Source organism: Malus domestica, chromosome 06 (genome assembly GCF_042453785.1).
Source record: "Malus domestica chromosome 06, GDT2T_hap1".
NCBI lineage: Eukaryota > Viridiplantae > Streptophyta > Magnoliopsida > Rosales > Rosaceae > Malus > Malus domestica.
The window spans coordinates 232,317-251,231 of NC_091666.1; the positions used below are offsets into that span (position 1 = coordinate 232,317).

General features: G+C 35.0%; 2 protein-coding genes and 1 long non-coding RNA gene across 5 annotated transcripts; 1 reads left to right on the forward strand and 2 right to left on the reverse strand.

Annotated features, from left to right (window-relative positions):
- Positions 1-3,982: 3,982 nt before the first annotated feature.
- On the reverse strand, positions 3,983-5,586 carry LOC139196966 (uncharacterized). The gene is made up of 2 exons (XR_011581884.1): positions 4,893-5,586; positions 3,983-4,399 (listed from the first exon to the last, which is right to left on the reverse strand). It is a non-coding gene; the product is annotated as an uncharacterized lncRNA (long non-coding RNA).
- Positions 5,587-5,950: 364 nt separating this feature from the next.
- Positions 5,951-8,411, reverse strand: LOC103420123 (protein RGF1 INDUCIBLE TRANSCRIPTION FACTOR 1-like). 2 transcript variants are annotated; one of them, XM_008358187.4, is made up of 5 exons: positions 8,004-8,411; positions 7,740-7,848; positions 7,398-7,616; positions 7,042-7,257; positions 5,951-6,745 (listed from the first exon to the last, which is right to left on the reverse strand). In XM_008358187.4, exons 2-5 carry the CDS (start codon positions 7,740-7,742, stop codon positions 6,425-6,427), a joined length of 759 nt encoding a protein of 252 aa, XP_008356409.2. In that variant the 5' UTR covers positions 7,743-7,848; positions 8,004-8,411; the 3' UTR covers positions 5,951-6,424. The 2 variants fall into 2 exon arrangements, with proteins under 2 accessions (XP_008356409.2, XP_017183524.2); XM_017328035.3 differs by having other exon boundaries at positions 7,740-7,818; positions 8,004-8,141.
- A 7,943-nt stretch (positions 8,412-16,354) lies between these two features.
- LOC103409391 (protein VACUOLELESS GAMETOPHYTES-like) lies at positions 16,355-17,833 on the forward strand. Of its 2 annotated transcripts, none has more exons than XM_008348205.4 (2): positions 16,355-16,883; positions 17,192-17,833. In XM_008348205.4, the coding sequence occupies exons 1-2, from the start codon at positions 16,505-16,507 to the stop codon at positions 17,680-17,682; spliced, it is 870 nt and encodes a 289-aa protein (XP_008346427.3). In that variant the 5' UTR covers positions 16,355-16,504; the 3' UTR covers positions 17,683-17,833. The 2 variants fall into 2 exon arrangements, with proteins under 2 accessions (XP_008346427.3, XP_028960158.2); XM_029104325.2 differs by having other exon boundaries at positions 16,360-16,883; positions 17,198-17,833.
- Positions 17,834-18,915: the final 1,082 nt, after the last annotated feature.

Genomic DNA, 18,915 nt, shown 5'->3' on the forward strand with positions numbered 1-18,915 from the left:
CTTCTTTCGATCGGCAACTATATTGTCCGAGTCTTTGTCACTTGGTTCACGAATAGGCTCCAATTTCGGGTCCAACACATATATGACATTTAGAACAGTAAGCATGAAACGCATCTTGTCCTTCCATCGGGTGAAATTTGATCCATCAAATTTGTCTAACTTGTAGACATCTTGATTGATAATCTTCAAAGCCATGTTATCAGATTTGTTATCCATGACGAAAATAACACTTTAAGATTGTTAGATTTAAATATAGAATTATGGAGAATAATCCGAATAATGACTTTGAGGTACGACTTGAATCGTTTCCTTAAAGTGTTATTTGCCCCCACTCGAATGAGTTTGCTAAAGGGTTCTTGGCAAATCACTTCCAGGATACAACAAAGTATGGAATATTCGATTAGCAAAATCAAATTATATTCTCTTAGAAATAACTAGAAAGAAATTGTATGAATGTGATGAAGAGAGAAAAGAGAGCAAAGAAATTATGTAGACAACAAATTTCTGAATGAATTGTGTATGAAACATTATACCACAACATGTATTTATAGACATCAAAGTACCCGTTCATCGAGCCATTTCATTTTAGTTGAAGACACACAACTCTTCTTAATAGTGTTGACCCAAAAGACATGTGTTCTATTTAGAATTTTCAGAAAATAAATATTGACTAATTATATCCTTTAATTCTACTCATACAATTTGAGTAAACATCATATCTTTTAACCAAAAGTTGTAATTCAACCAAAAGGTACAAGGTTGAATTAAATCCAACCTTTCAATACATGTTGCTGCATGCATGCTGCGGATGGCAGCAGCACTAGGTCATATATATTTATATATTTATATATTCATAAATATTATATATTAATATATATATATATTAATAATAATAATTATTATTATTATTGAAATCTCTAACAGTTGCCAACAAGAGCAAATAGAGAGAAGATGGTGGTGTTGTGAACACTTGAGCCGGTGAGAACATTGGAACTCTAGACACCAACTCAAAGAATCGCAATTAGCAATGGCTACGAATCGAAGTGAAGATGGTAAGGAGAGGGACACCGATGGATCGTGAAGAACAAACAAGATCGGGATTGAAAGGAAGGGGAAAAAACAGCAAAGAGACAGAAATGAGAAAGCAGCCAGAAAAAAGAAAGAAACTGCCACCGACCCCAGCCATGGCTAGGGTCAGCGACTCCGAAAATGGATGAAAAAGAAAACTACTCACACAGTCAATGAGAATATCTCCCGAGCAGAGAGAAAGTCTCTCATAGCGTGTGAATGCGGAATGCCCATATTCATCTTTACTTGTCACAACCTGCAACAATTTTAGCAAAACTTAACATTGTTCCTATAGTTGGAGCAATAACAGAAAGTGTACGCAATAGGAATTTTTGAAATGTCATACTTGTACTCATTTTTCAATTTGTCATATAAATTAAAATTTTAAGCAATTTGTTATACCAACCTTCTGAAATCATCCATTTGTCATCTCACCTTAACTCCGTTGAGTTTTCCATCCAAAATAAGCCATGTGTGAGGCACATGACTTGTATTCAATATTATTTCTATCATTTTAACACCCCACTTCCTTCTATCAAGTTGCATTCGATCAAAATAATTCTAGTATGTTCAGTTTAGCATGTCATGAAATAAAATTTTATATGAGCCTTGTAATATGAGAAATGAGTTGAGGTTTGGTGCCAAAAATGGAGTTGTAGATGCATATACGCTGCTTGAACACATCGATCTGCATTAATACCCTCGAATACAAAATTTAAGGGTTTTACTAAAGAAAAGTAAAGAACTTGTAACAGGATCTTAAATGACATAAATAACCTTGAACACAAGTCATGTGCCTCGCACATGACTTATTTTGGATAGAAAACTTAATTAAGTTAGGATGAGATGACAAATTGATGATTTCGGAAAGTTGGTAAGACAAATTGCTTAAAATTTTAGTTTATATGACAAATTAAAAAATGATGTACAAGTTCATATAACATTTCAAAAATTTGCGCTTTAAGTAACAGTAATACCATTTAACAGACACACCACTAAAGGGGATGCCTCCCTTTGCGTCACCCTTTGATAAGTATTCACACTGCTTCACCAATAAATCTAGTAAGTATTCACTAGGGTGTGTGTGTATTTATTTATTATAAAAATTTCAATAATTGAATGAAAAATAAAATCTCACTTGTCTAAAGAGGGTCATGTGTTTGTGCATTTGAACTGCTAATAGGTAGTTATTTTTGAAATTTGAGTCAAAGGATTCATTCAGATGATACATATTTTCATTAGGTGTTGCCGTGCCTTTTGCAAAGGTTCAATATATTTTTGTTGTTGAGATACAAAGTTACATCTGTTCATAAAACAAGTTGTTGACTTCTATATAAATTCATAGTCATTGCTTGTTGGTAAAAGAGTTTATTCCGAGACTTTATTGTTTTTCTCATTATTAAATATCTTCCGAATTGTGTCATAAGGGTATAAAATATATAAGGTTTGTTAGAGTTCGAAAATTGCAGTGTTTCGACTTTAAATTATAGGAATTTTAGGAGATAGATGCTTATTGAACTACAAGCACCAGGGACAGGGGCGAAAATCTATCTTTAAGACTGTATTTATGCAAGACTCAATCTTCAAGTTTGTCATTTTTTACTTTCTCTCTAATTGTTTATTTTAATCTTATACACAATTGATATTGTGATTGTCTTTATGATTATTATCATTTCACTATTTTCACATTTTCTATTATTGCTCCAACTATCTACATCCACAAGCATGGCTATAAAACGGTCTTCGGTGTCGTAAAACTGAAGTCATAAAGTCCAAAAGATGCCTGAGAGATTGTGGTTTTGTCTCGATGTGTTTTGAAGACGGCTGAGAGAGAGTTGGGGGGGAAGAGAGTAAGATTAGAGAGGAGGTGAGGAGGACGGAAGAGAGAAGAATTTGAAAAAATTGCAATTGTGTGTGAGTTTTAGGCTATGTTTTGGGGATTGAGGTCAGGTTAATATAAAATGGATTACGAAAGGTTAAATAAGGACATTAAAATGCACAATATAAACATAGCAAAGATATGTAAGGCAAATTTGCAAGTTTTTATTTAAGAGTCATTTACAAATCTCTTCTTCAAACTTTTATAACTCATGAGAAATTTCTAGTCCCTCCTTTCTAAGATTTATTGATCAGTTTTATTGAGACCTGAAAATCTCTAGCCAAGCATAACTTTACTTTAGGGTCGCCGAAGAAGAATTTGTATTTAAAAATAAATAAATAATGTAAGGAAAAAGGTAAAGTTGGGCCTTTTGAATCATAATAAATGGGCCTATGGAATTGGGCAGTTGTAATAACAAACAAGACTGGTATGGATCAATTTTCTAAGTTCAAGGTTTTGCATTCGATCCAGGTTTTGGAATATTTATCAGATTTCTTTTTTAATTGGGTTCGTCCTGTTTATCGATGCTTATGCTTCCCCCTACATACGATAACACGACTGAAGAGATTTGTTGAACTAAGACAAAAATGGAGTTTCAGAACATGAGGCTACACAAATTTAATTTCGGAGGACAAATAAATTGAGACGAAATAGAGTTTTTAGAGCATTATTAAAAACAATTTAATATTTTGTTTTTGGATAATTGAAGAAAACTTTGGAAGCAAAAGGGCAAGGCAAAGAGGCTTTGAATATTAAAATGTAAAGAAACAAGTAAAGTAAAGAAAAGAAAAAAATGACCCTCCCCCCCCCCCCCCCACCCCCATTATCCACAGTTAGACGCACTCGCATAAACTCCACTCCACTGTACTATCTAACACACACACCCTCATTGGGTCTATCTCCCCCGTTTTACAGACTTGAGGATACGCTATACTAGAATGCTACTTTGGTGCCATCTCCAAGTCAAATAATCTTTTAAAAATATAATGTTTAGACGATGATAGAGAAGGTAAAAAATTCTGATATACTCAATCGGAAAATAAATAGGGGTTCTCTCCCTCGTAAGAAAACCATATTATTATTGGAATAAAATAATAATAGAAATAACAAAACACGCGGTTGAATTTGTCCCAAGGGTGTGAGAGAGTAGTGTACAACAAGAGGATAGAAATGGGCCCACACAACTCCAAAATTATGGATGCGATGCTACGCGTCCACTCGGCAGCCGTGATGAATCAAACGTGGCCGTCCTTTATCACCATGACCGCTGACTCACTCCAAACGCCTCCTATTGAGTATTCAATTCTAAAATTTAACAAACCGACAGAGCAGCAGCAGCGTTTCATCTCAATCTCTTCTCCTGAGTTGCCACCATTCCACAGATGTTTTTGTCTTTAGCTTCCTCATATATTTTCTTTCTTTCTTTCCTTCTTTCTTGGTATTTTCTACTTTCTGAAATAAATAAATTAAGAATTTGTGGAATATATTGATAAGAGATAAAAAGGGGAGGACATGGATGGAATGGAAGGCCCAAGAAACGAGTGGATGAGAGGTCAGATTCTTCACGGCAATCACTAATCCACTTGTTTCTACATTATTATTATTTTTTAATTATTCAGATTCCTATTCATTGCCCCATATTATTCAATTATTAATTATTCAATCAATGAATGCGCGAGAAGAGAGTTTTCAACGTGACCGGAATACGGAATGATACACCACATGTCATTATGCAATTATGGGATATGTATGTTAAAAAGTTAATAATTTAAAAAATAAAATTTCCCACTATTTATAAAAACACGTGATGTATCATCCGTATTATAATTACAATGAAAAATTTCTCAAACGCAGAGAGAGAGAGAGAGAGAGAGAGAGAGAGAGAGAGAGAGAGAGAGAGAGAGAGAGAGAGAGAGAGAGAGAGAGAGAGAGCGAGAGAGAGTACTTGTGTGTAGCAAATTAGCAATCCTCTTCCTTGTCCTTGTCCTTGTCCTTATGGATAGTGGCGTGGGGTTTACGTGTCCACCAAGCTTTTCCCTTTCTTTTGTTTTCCATGATAGCAAATTAGCAATAGCAACTTCCCTCATCTCATCTTCCCAATGTCCAAAACTCCATCATTGTCTTCCCAATTAACTATTCATTTCCACTTAAACAATCTATCAGACCTAATTACCATTTTAGATTGATGAATGAGCTGCATCCAGTATAAATATAATTACATTTTATCTTTATTATCATATCTCATTTTTTAAATAACAACTTATTAAATCAGACGTGATATAAGACGCACGAAAAAAAAGACATTGATGATCCGTTATATTTGCACGCAAGTTCATCTCCATCCAGCATCAAATCATCAAACAATACTTCGTCCGCAAATCCTACTATGCATGATCTCTTATTTTCGTCATCCGTCAAGATTCTTACTTGATAATTAATTGAGTTAAACATCTTTAATTTCAATTTTTAAAAAGATTTATGTGGGCAATTCAGAAGGAGCATCTTAATCAAGTAACACAACGTTAATTTTAAGTACTTGTAGACGCAAAATGTCATCACTCATCATCTAATCACCCTTTCGTTTGGCATTAAAATAAAAAATAAAAAAATCCCCCTATGCATTTATGCGTTTGTTAAATAGGTGAAGATAAAATCAAACCTAGAATCTCGAGTCTACAAAATACTAGTCTTAATATAGAGACCAAAGGCAAGACAAATTCGTTTGGCTAAAACGTGACTATTTTCCAGGGAATATCGAATTGTAACCCTAGACAATAGTTTTTATTTTTTCCAAAATAAGAGTAGTCAATTTTATAACCAGAATATAAATGTCAGGTGCCATACTTTTTGGCACATTCGCACTTGCCGTCATATTCCATATTCACCATTAATCCACCATGAAATGAAATAAATATCTCAACCATCTGTCATGGTGCCATGATATATATTTTTTTCTCTAATTTCTTACTAGGAGAATAAACAAAAAATGGCATGACATACTGGTTTAACATAAAAACACCACCTATATGCACAAAATATGTTCTGTTACTGTACATGTCATACATACCTACAAACATAAACGCACACAAACATATAATGCCACTCGAACTCGACCATGATTTTGTTTTTCCAACCAGGAAGGAACCCACAATATTCTGTACAGGCCAAAGAGGGTTGTAGCTAACAGCTGTTGTATGTATCCTACGGTTTCTTCTGATCCATTTACAAACTAGAATCCCGGACAGAGATTGATGGATTCCGGGACCATCGACCTGTTCGTTCCTTCCACCGGAGCTAATAATTAAAAAGCCATGCTACTTCTCCATCACCTACTATTTCTATACTTGATTTTGATGTGTTCCCTCTATTTGATCTCACTTTCATACTAAAACTATCTGTATGTTGATGACGATGATTCACTATATAAACATTCACAGATTTATGTACTTTAACTAAGTAGTGGGATTGGGAATCCGATCAAAAGGGTGCGCGATGAGGTATACCCTTACGTCTTCTGGCATTGTGGTGGTTGTAAAGGGGAGGAGTGGATGGAGAAAGATTGGCAGTGCCCTCCTCATCACCCGAACTTGAGGTAGTCCTCTCCCCCCCACGAGTCCCACGCTCGTAATTAAGTGCATTGCCATTCATGAGACGGTTGAACATATGCATTGTCTTCGTTATCTTCTTTGGAGTTGTTGCTTCATCTGATTCTGACCCGCCATAGAAACCATCCCTGCCGTGCTTTGTCCTCATCACTGCAAATGTGAGCTCTCGGTCACCCCGCATTATTCCTCCAAGCTACAAATACCAAACGAAAATTAATTGCGATTTAACTCAAATAAAAATCACAGAAATTGTTCAACCCCAATGCATAGCACTAAGCCGGTCAAGTATCTATACACTGTAGAGAAATGATAACAGGGGAAGAAAGCAGGGGGTTCAAACTAGTTCTCGATCCAATGTGATTCCAAGGTAATTAACCATTCAACAAGCAAATGAAGAACGTGAAAGTTGAACACTGCAATCATGCAAATGAAAAGATATTAAATTTAACAAAGAGATGCCGCATTGATGACGAAAAGAAAAAAGGATACCTTGCAACCCAAAGAGCAGAACCTAAAGGAGTCGAGGAGGCTTCTGCAGCAAATCTCACAAGTGTTGGTGACTCCCTTTCCGGGCCTTGGCTGCGGCCTCTCATTCAAAAACACAATCTTTGCGCTGTTGATGATGTACGTCTGCACGCACGATATGTCTATGTACTTCTGAATCTCATTCACTCTCACCACATCATGGTAGGACGACCGTCTTATCTACAGACATGAACCAAAACAAAAACCACCCACGCCACACATGAAATCACAATCTACAATCAACTCTTAACACTCTACGGTAATCAACAACAACGAAAACGGGGAAATTAACAAGAAATTAAGGCAACGAAGGAAGGAACCTGGACAACGCGATGATCTTTGTGATGGATCAAACAGTAAGGGCAGATAGCATCTCCCATGCAATCCAAGCAGAACATGTTGCATTCACTCTTGTTGGAATCGCCGTGAATCTCACAATGGACGAAGTAGTGTGCTCTCAGCATTGGTTTTAACCACGCCGGACAAATCGAATCATCTTCGTCCCTCCCAATTCGCCCTATCGGTACAATTGAACTCACCTGATTCATATGAACCAACGACCCAATTAGGACTTGATTAACTGAAACTACTAAGCAAATTGAGCAATGCGGTGTAATTGTAATTAATCAAATAAATGATAAGTTCAGATATTGAATTAGTACCATGTCTCTCTTCTCTTGTGTTTTTGCTCTCTTATCTTCTTCTTCTTTCTCTTGCTGATTGTCGATAGGCACTCTGAATCTGAAACGCTTAGATTAAGATTGAATCCTTCTGAAAAACACAAATTAAGAAAAGAAAAACCAAACAAAACAAACAAATTAAATTGAATTAAATACACATTAACCGCCCAGAAACAAAAAGCTCTGAAAAAAGAACACAATTAACATAGAATATGCAGAGAAAAGATTACGATAGAGAAATGAGACCTTAGAACTTGAAGGCAGGTAGGCAGGCGTTCTGAAATTGGTAGTGGGTAGAGAGAGCTTGAACAAAGGAGGACTAGTACTGCAAGTCTTCCGGGACTGGTACTTCTTCTTGGCTAAGAAACGAGGTGACCGCTCTTACACAAGTACGCCAAGACGATACATATATATATATATATATATATATATATATAGATATATATATATATATATATATATATCTATCTGTATCTATATATCTACATATAGTTATATGTTAAAAATAGAAATCACCGGACAATGGGAAATGTTAAGGAGATTTTTAGATTTTTAATATTAATTTTTTTTGTTAATATTATAAAATTTTAAATACTATTGCTGTTTACCGTCTTTCATATATATTATTAAAGTTAAGATATTTAATTATGTCAAGTCTCGTTCTGAGATAGTTTCTCTAGCATTTCACTTATTCTAATTGCTATCAAATTAATAAGGCGGTCTCTCAAAATCCTGCTTTTATAAATTAATTAATTTATTTCAAAAAATAAAAAAATAATAAGGAAAGTTAAAATTGAAAAAGAGGAGGAGCTGGACAGAGGAAACGAAAACGTGTTCACATATTCCTCTTTTACTACCCGTCCGATCACTCCATCTGTTTGTGCATTAACCGTTCGATTTACTGGTAAAAGTGGGCCCTCTTTAACTTACTGATGTTTGATTTCAACGCCGCCACGCAACAACTGCATGACGTTCGGCTTATAGTGTGTATCTGACCCGGTCCCAACTCCAAACTTTCTTCTGTGGGGTAGTCAAAGTAAGTAGAATTTTGGACACAATTTAGTATATTATGTGTCATCCTTTAAATGACTAATCGGTTTGAAAATTTTGAGTTTTAATGATAAAGATAAAATAAAGAGTAAAGTGAATAGTATCATAATTGATTTTTTAGTATAAAAATGTAGTTTTTTATTAAAATAAACAGTACCGGTAGCTTTTCGTTAAAGTTCCCTTAAATGAAATGAAATTTGAGAAAATCCATCTTTTCATAATCCTATAACACTTAAAATATTAAATCACATTCACAGCACACTGAAACAATTCTCCAAAACATGAACCTATCCTAGACTACAAAATTTAAGATTCTCTTTCCTTCTTTTATTTTACTTTAAAGCATCTACAATTTACGATTTTACATGTTATTTATTTTACTTGTAATTTGCTTTTCTACATTTTTTCTTATTTTTTGTTCAAAATATTGTTTAAATATTTTCATGTAAACAATTAAAGAAATAGAGAAATAAACTGCCAGTAAGTAGTGTTGTTTTTTTTGTTTTTTGTTTTTTGTTATTTTTGTCAGACGAAATATTTGTTAAATTAGATATTAAATTCAGAAGTCGACGGAGTTTAAATCCATGCCATAATATAAGGACGACGCTTATCTTCACTACTGTGGTAAATGGCCACTTTCAATTTCAATTTTTCTTTAAATAAAATGATTTTATTGTAGGGGGTCTAATTATAAAGAGTGTTTAGAATTATGAATGATTCTATCTTTGTCTTGTATATATACAGAAATGAACGGCTGCGAGCCAAAGTCATAGAAAAGAAGAGTAATGGGGTAACCGCCAATACTCGTGGCTCCAGTAAGCATCTAGGGACATGATTTCGATTTGTGATTGTGATACACGACCATTAATCTTTCTTTGCAAACCTTATCTATACTTCATACATAATTGAGACACAGAAAAATTCCATTCAATTTAGTTGGGCTAACTCTTCTAGCTTAAGAGGGCTAGCCAAACAAACTAAAAACCAACAAAATAAATGGTTTTATTTGGTTTGATTTTGTTATGTCCATTCGATTTATCAAACCAATCCAAATTGGAAGAGTTGGTCAATTTTGATTTTTCAACAGTGAATTAACCAGATCAACCCCTTATATATAAAAAAATTATTATTGACATTTCAAATGTCTAAGTTTGCACTCCTCATAAGAGTATATATTCTTCTAATTACAGAATGTTTGAAATACACAATCAGATATTTTTTTTTTTAAATTATGCTAATTTTTTTATTGCCCTTTTGATGGTACTTTATGACACACCCCGACCGAGATCAAGGCATGATGACCGTCACGTGAGAGTGACGTAGCCATGTGCACAGTGCGGAAGCAATAAAGATAAGAAATATACGAATAATTAAAAATCAAATTACTAGAGTGCACTACTAAACAGAAAGTGATAAGAGTTAGTTACAACAGTGAACACTCCTAATCAGAGCATAAAGTCTAGGTGCAGTCCAGTAGAACAAGTACTAGTTATACAGTACCAGGAATGTCCTACTATTATTTGGATAAGTTAGAACTGCCGACGTCCTCAAGCCACCAATAGCAAACTTACTTAAAACCTGGAGGGGCGCAAAACAGAAAACGTGAGTGGGCAAAAACAAATGTTTTACAAAATCATTTTCTTTATCAACATATCTAACCCCTCGCTGTAAAACATGTATAATTTTTCCAGAATCAAGATATAAGCATATACATATATATATATATATATATCTGAAATCATATCAATTCAATTCATGCTTCACATAATCATATTCATATGCATGCCATGCCAAAATATAACAAAGTAAGCAATCCAGGTAAGAATAATTTCATAGAAATATGATATGTTAGCTGAAACTTCTGTGGTAGTCTGTACGGCTGAATTCATAGCTCAAACTCAATCTAGCCGGAGTCACTACTATGACCTATACGGCAATATACTGCACATAAGTCAAAACCCCTAGAAAGGGTCTGTACGACAAGAATGGGTCTAATATAATTATGCTCTATACTTTTCTCTCATAATAGCCGGACGATAAATCGCTAGTCACCTACAAGTCAAAACCATAAATAAGGTCTGTACGACAAGACTGCCCACTTAAGTTGGATCCAATATGAGCATATAGTGCGGGAGGTGACGTAAATAAACAGGCATATATTTCATATCTTTGGCTAAATCACAATCACCCTAGATGCAGTTTTATGAGCTCAACATCAATCAATCACATATCACATCATCGATGACTCACATAACCAAACATAACTTACGTACACTTACATGTGCCTCCACAGCACCACATTTATATATATATGCAACCATGAAATGCATATTCAGAATATAAAAGCAATTGGCATATTATTTCAAAGCATACTTTCTTTAAAATGCATTTCTGGTAAATATATCAAGTATATAAATATATACTGAAAACAAAAGCTCACTCACTGGTATGTCGAAGGGTCGTAGCCCCCGAGTCGCTCGTGGATACGCTCGTCCTCGGGATAATTCTCACCTATATGCGAATTAACTATAAAAACGTTATTTTAAAGCACATAGACAAAACTAGCTAATAACTTCTCATACATTGCTCAAACTGGGTATATGAATATACCACAGTGATCTACACAACCTCAAGATCATCCCCATATTTTTAGAATTATTTTTAGACCTCCCACGCGCCGCCACGCGCCAGCAAAGGCACGACAAAACGCATCCCCACGCGCGGCCAAACCTGACGGATTCTCTAACCACCGTTAGGGAATATTCCGTTAAACCTAACAGATTCCGTTAGAATTGACTGACGGCGTCAGCATATTTCGTCCAAATTGACGGAATATGCCGTCATCTTCTTCGGCGAGTCGCCGGTCGTCGAAAAACTGGGTAAAACTTTAAAACCCTTGTTCTCACTCATTTCTTCACCAAAACTTATGAAATTTAAACCAAAATGAAGCTAAGGACAAGTAGAAACACGATATAACAATTTGGGTCCTTGAAATTCACGAGAACACGTCGGAAATTACCTCGACTTTCCGGCCAAAATTTAAAACGTGTCAATCTCCACTTTCCGACGCCCAAAATCCTCAAACGAACTATCCCTAGCCTCCTAGGGACTTTACAAAGCTTCCTATAAGCTTCAAATTCCATAAAAACAAGCCATAAGTTTTTGCATGAACAATACCTCATTCGGGGTTAGGGTTTTCACGCTAAAACAAAGCTATCCTTACTTGAAAATGGTATGGATGTGTTCGTCTGAGCTTCACGAACACAATGGTGCCATTTTCCACTTCGATCCGTAGCGTTTGCAAAGGTTTTGGTGTTGTCCGTACACAATGCCGAGAGAGAGAAAGAGAGTGAAACTGAGAGAGAGAGAAGAGAGAGAGCATAGGGGAGTGAGAGAGAGAAAGGTATGGATGTGTGTGGTCCAAACATGCACACCAATCACAATTCTTTAATCTTTTAATTCTAATTGGGTCCAATTGGTTAGGGATAGAACCAATTGACCCAATTTCTTAATCCAAAACACCAACACACATCCAATGCCTAAGGGTAAATCTGTCTTTTCACAACCACGATAATTAATCCTCGGGTCGGGTTGTGACACTTTAAGTTTTGAGTAATGAGATTAAATATTTTGAAGTGATGAGATTGTAAATTTATGTTATGAAGTTATTAGGAAAAAAATAAATGAAATCTCAAATTTACATTTCATCTGAAGTAGAATTCATATTCACATCTCCTAGAGATGCAAATGTGGTTTTTACAACTCAGATCTGTATGTCTTCACTAAAGATGCTATGAGCAATTCTCTTTAAATGAGTAAGAGATATTCTTATTTTATTAATGAGTAAATAAAATATTGATAAAAAAAAGTTAGACTAACTAAATACTAAATAAAAAGGGTATCTCATTTCGAGATGTTATGACGAATTGGTATCACACACATTAAAAGATTAAGACCATGACGCATTTTGTTTCATCCGCTCATGTAGAATTTGAAAGAGTTTTAATTTGTTTGATTGTTTGTATTGCCCAAACCACCTCAATATTCAATATGGATTTCTCTCAATCCAAGAAACATTTGTAGGTTTTCTTACTCAATTATAAGAATAAACCTTTCAGAAGACTTGTTAAAAATTTACAAAATGAGACTCAAATAACACACAAAGGCCCAAACACCCAAGTTACTATAACCTATAAATCAGGCCCAAAATCCAGTCCAAACACCTAGCCATTTGTCACTGAGTCGCTGACCAAGTAAAAGTAGAATAGTTGGGCTTATTTAATTTAACTCAAATAAAACAAGGGAGTTGTTATTAGCACTCTAAAAATTTCATTCTACACTTATCATAAGTGTAATTTTCTTACCAATTATAGAAAATTTGGAGTGCAAAATGAGATTTTTGGAGTGCCAATAACAATTCTCATAATACAACAGACAATTAAACTTATAACTATTTTAACCATACAATTTAGAATTGAGCAAACTGTAATTCCTCAATTAGTTTTATCTCTCAGGCAAGTCTAGACTACATGACATGAGTGCATATACATAACAAATTTATTTAAGCAGGTCCCTAATTGTGAGTGACATTTTTTTTATCAAATGCGCAAAATACAAGCTTAAACTCAACAATTGCATCCAAAAATTTATACAAATGTAAGAATTGCCAATTTTACACTAACAATATCGATACATGGCAATTTCTTCTACTCAAATTATAACACATGTATTTAGTTTTACCTAATTAATATACTCCAGAAATAAAATAATATCAATGTTGTCGTCTACTCATATTATAACAAGTAAAATGATAACACCTTATAGTGTTATGCCTAATACGCACAAAACTTTATCCTAAGAAATGTAATCGTGTAAACTTGCGGAAAACTAGGGTTAGCTTACTTGTAAGGATGATTAAGCTTCAGTTCTTAGTTTTTTCCCGTTTTGGATAAGGATCAAAACAATTGTGATCGATCTGTTGGGAGAGTCGGCAAGTACTAACAACTAGTGACTACTGTACCTCAAGCGAAACATACTGGCTGCTGCCTGCAGGAATAAAGTTGTGATATATGGCTTAAAGTCTTAAAGATACAACGTATCAAGGAATATCGTGTTTTTCTTAATTAATTTGAATTTTCGTTTGTGTATTTCTTGGTGTAAAGGATAGATGGAAAGGGAGTACTATCAATGGCCCAATGGGAATCACTTGAAAAACACAAACTAATAATTGGGGCATCACTCCACCAAGAAATTGAAAAAACGAAGCATCCTTTTTTAATATTTGTCGTAAGATGCTCTACAAACCAACAAGCAAAATACATAAGAGATGGGACTAATTAAAGAAAGGTATTAAGGAGGGAGGCAGATTCTCAGCCTCCCACTTCTCGTGCCCTCTTGTTTGTGTAATCACGGTTAAGCCACGTTAACATTTTATATTACTATTATTTTTTGTCTTATTATCTCAATAAATAAAAAATATATAAAATGTTGACGTGGCTTAACCGTGACCACACAAAATAGAAGGGCACGGGAGGGCACGAGAAGTGGGAGGGCAGAAAATTTGCCTTCATTAGGGAGATCACATTTATATACTATATTGTTCATTATATGATATAGCAAGTCAGTTAACGAGTTGATTTTATTGGATGTTTATTCTATACATCATTTGCTAAATCATATGATATACTAATGTGGTAAAAGAAATGTAGTTTCGCTAGCATTACTGCTAATTAAAAGCAGATCAAGAAACAAAATTTTCCTTGATTTCCCTTTGTATCGAATAGAATATTACAACTCTACTTTTTTGGGTCGATGGGGCTCATATTTCTAGTTGGTTGGGACAAGAAAGTCGAAGATCCCTGCAGAAAAGCTAACCACTTATCACATGCAATTGCCCGCGACTAAAGTTTATAAAGACCCACCTTCCTTGACTTTGGGGCGGCGGTATCTACTTTTTCGGTAGCAAAGTGCACAACTGTTTTTTGCCCTGTATCACTTTACTCATTTTTCTTTTCTTGGTGACCTTGAGACTTAAATAGTGCCATCTTTAACTACACAATTTGTTTAATTTTAATTATTTGATTAAGGTTACGTTAGTTTCATGTACAACATGTTTCATGTAGGGCAAATGGAGTGGCTCACAGGATTGCCCAACAGAGCCTTCGAAATCGGGGGCTCTTATTTTGGATGGATGAATGTCGTTGCTCATGGATTGAATTGTGTTCAAGACGAGCTCGTTATTGTAAATGTTATCTCTTGACTTTAAGTTTTGCCTTCTTTCCGACATTGATGGTTTTTGTTTAAAAAGTACGCGGATCTCTTTTCTTTTCTCTAGGCTTTTTTCCCATATAGTTTTACTTAGATAAGATTTTTTTTTCCGAGATCCTTTCTTATGCCACATGCTCTACTTAAAGAGATATCATATAGTTAATAGATTTTACAGCTGTATTTTTTGGTTTTACAGTCTTGTAACTAATCTCTATGTTAAGAGATTAAATTAACTATAATTAGTTACTAAGCCTAATTAGACAAATGTATATAAACTGAGTTGTATTTTCTTTCTCATTAAGAAAAGATATAATAAAAGATCCTCTTTTCTTATATGGTATCACCGCCTTTCTGCTTTACCGCTTCTCGATCCTTCGATCTCAGTTTTTCGGCCACCGCCACCGCCACCGCCACCACCTCCGCTTCTTAATCTTCTTCGTTCTTTGCGCTTCAGTCATGGCATCTTCGACTTCTTCTCCTATACAACCTGATTTTGTTCCTTCTCATCCTGCAAATTCTTTCCCCAATTTTGCATCGATGAACCCTAATTTCTCTAATTCTTCTTCGATCCTCTTTTCTTATACTACTATGTACGCTTTGATTGATATAGGAAAGAAATACCATTTTCTCTATATATAAAAAAAAATCCATTAAAAATGTAATAAAATTAATTAATTAAACGATTTCTCGATTTTATGGCTTTTATGCCTAGGTGACTCTTGAACGAGAGCTAACAACTATAATTCACGTTGCAAGGTGAACCCCAAACAATGCCAGCCTTAATCATCAATCTTGGTCCTCGATCGTTAAATTACTTTATCAGTGTAAATAGATGTATATTGGAAAAAGATGACAATATACTTTATATGCATTATGCGTTTCTTTTATTTAGTAGCAAAATTCTTTCAATGTGTCTAAGGGCTATTTGGTATTGCTGTGGCTTTGAAAAAAAAAAGTGATTCTGCTGTGCTGTGAGAATAAGTGGCTGTGAAATAAAACTGTAGAGTGTTTGGTAAATTTTTTTGTAAAAATGCTTTTGAAAAAAAAAAAGCAGTATTATAGTGTTTGGTAAACTTTTATGTAAAACAAGTGTGAAAAAAAACTGGTTTTTCAAAGCTGGGTTTTGCATCTTCTTGTTTTTGGTTTTTTTTTTCACTCAAAACTGTGAAAAAAAGCTAAAGTTGAATGTTTACCAAATACAAAAAAGATCCCAACTTTTTTTCATACTAGCTTTTTTTTTTAATCACCTCAATCCCAAACTACACCTAAGTAGGTGGCATCTTCTTTCAACATGCTTCCCCAAAATAGTGTAAACTTTTTTAGCATAAATATTCTCCTTCTGTTTCGCAATTTGCACCACCAACTAACAAGCTAGCTAGCCAGAGACCGTTGGTCGACCAGCTGCAGAGGGGAGAGAAAAGAAACCAACCATGATGATAAGCAATAAACACCCGAGGAAGACAACTTTTCTCCTCAAGAGGTCAGAATCAACTCCCCCCCAATCCCAACCCACAAATTTAGATAATATTGTCCCTAGAAATAACAATTCTCCTTTGGTCGAATTCCCCACATCTCAGCTGATATTTGGGGAAGAGAGACTTCATTTCGGTCATCCACAACACCCCCTGTCCCAAGTGATCCTGCCCGACCTCTTCACCTGCGCAGGCTGCAAGGAGGACGGCGCCGGCAAGAGGTTCATTTGTCAACTATGTGACTTTCAGCTGCATGATTTTTGTGCCTTAGCTCCTCCAGCTCTAAATAACCATCCCTTCCACATCCAACACCAACTTGTTTTCTATTCTAAAGCAGGTAATTCATTCATAACCTACGTCACTCTCACAATTAATTGCCACGCATATACATACATACATATATATATATATATATATATATATATATATATATATATCAAAATTCTCTTGAAATCAAATCCAAACAAGTGGCTACTCGTACGTTATACGGATGCGAAAAGTGTTATCTTACCAAACTATAGATTTTGCTTAGCAACATATAGAAGACTCTGAATTGGTTACGGGTTAGATGCTTAGATTCTACTTAATACATACACATACTATTTCCTTTTATGCAATACCACACTGAAGAAAATTTTTATTTAGTTAAAGGAGGAATTGCACAATCCAAGTGCGATATTTGTCACAAGCCAAGCAAAGGTTATGCCTTCAGATGCAGCGCATGCAGCTTCCAGATGCATCCTTGCTGTGCGATGCTGTCATCAGAAATAAACCTCCAGACTCACCCACATACCCTAAGACTTTTATCAGCAGCTGATTCTTCTAGTAGGAGTTTTGTTTGTGGGGAGTGCAGGAGGAGGAGGTCGGGCAGGGTTTACCACTGCACGGTGTGCGATTACCATCTGCATGCAGTGTGCGCTAAGAACATGATAAATGGGTTGCAAGAGAACGGCCTCAAGGGACGTGAAAAGCCGAGTGTGTTGGGGACTGCTGCTCGCCTCGCGTCTCAAGTTGTCACTGAATTCATCGGCGGCCTCATTGAGGGGCTTGGGGAAGGTGTTGCTGAAGTCTTGGTTCAAGATATTGCCAGGTCAGGAAGACCAAATGCCCGCCGATCATCCAATTCTCCTGACTGATTAACAATATGTTCTTGGGCATATGCGTATATTCATGAAGCTCTCCACTTTAGACTGTATATTTATGAATTACCAAATGTATTTATGATATATGTACATACATATGTATATGATTGATTAATTATTATATATATATCACTTTAATATATAACGCTCCAAACCACATCAAACTTCAACGCTCCGAACCATTTAGTTTTCAAGTTGCACTTCATAGATCATCTTTACAAAATAGCCAAATAGGAAATATTTGAGGCATCTAATAAAGTTTAAGAGTAAACTGTCGATTTGCCCCCTGAACTATCACCCAACTTTCAATTTCCCCCCTGAACTTTTTAATTGGAAAATTAAAGACTTAAACTAATTTTTTTTGGCCAATTTCCCCCCTACAGTTAGTTTTTCATAGATTTCATCCAAATTAACGTTAACTCTTATCATGTGCAAACCACGTAACTCTCATTTGTGGACAAAAGTGTCATTTCACTAGACATTTAGATACAAAAGCTATAGAATCATACATATTTGCATAGGTTTATATTTTAGAAATCTAAGGTTTTCAATTATTTTAAAGAATGAAGCGACCGAACTACCCACACATGTTGTGCATATGCTTCCATTTAACAAAAATTTGGATGGAATGAATGAAAAATTGACAGCAGGGGGCAAATTGGCCAAAAAAATTAGTTTAAGTCCTTAATTTTCCAATTAAAAAGTTCAGGGGGGAAATCGAAAGTTGGGTGATAGTTCAGGGGGCAAATCGGCAGTATACTCTAAAGTTTAAAGAAATTGACGAATTTTAAGAAACATTGAAATTTCATCGTGACACTGACAATTAAATGGTAAATGGTTTTAAATTGAATTAAATTTTTTATATGGAGGAACAACTTGATGAGAGGCCGAAACTCGCTCTATTGTAGCAAAAACAGAATATGATACGGTATTTGACAATATAAAACTTATTTATTTCAATGTTTTTTCCAATCCTTTTTGGCCCTAGAATGTAAAGATCCTTAATCAAGTGATTTTCTACAATTGCTCCAGAATATGAAGAATATTATTAGTGACACGTCATTTAGTTTAAAAATTAGTCTCCCAACATTATCCATCACATAAATAGGGTTTAGGGATGCACGTATATATATAACTAAGTTGTTATTTACTTGTTACAGGTGTGAAAACATAAACATTTTCTTCTCCCGCTCAAATTCATATACTAGTACACGTGATTGTATTGTA

Coding starts and splice junctions, on each gene's coding strand:
- LOC103420123 (XM_008358187.4), bottom strand. Junction 7,258..7,397: donor AAGATCATCGCGTTGTCCAG/GTTCCTTCCTTC, acceptor TCATGTCTGTAG/ATAAGACGGTCGTCCTACCA. Junction 6,746..7,041: donor TCTGCTCTTTGGGTTGCAAG/GTATCCTTTTTT, acceptor TGGTATTTGTAG/CTTGGAGGAATAATGCGGGG.
- LOC103409391 (XM_008348205.4), top strand. CDS start 16,505: ATGATGATAAGCAATAAACACCCGAGGAAGACAACTTTTCTCCTCAAG. Junction 16,884..17,191: donor TGTTTTCTATTCTAAAGCAG/GTAATTCATTCA, acceptor ATTTTTATTTAG/TTAAAGGAGGAATTGCACAA.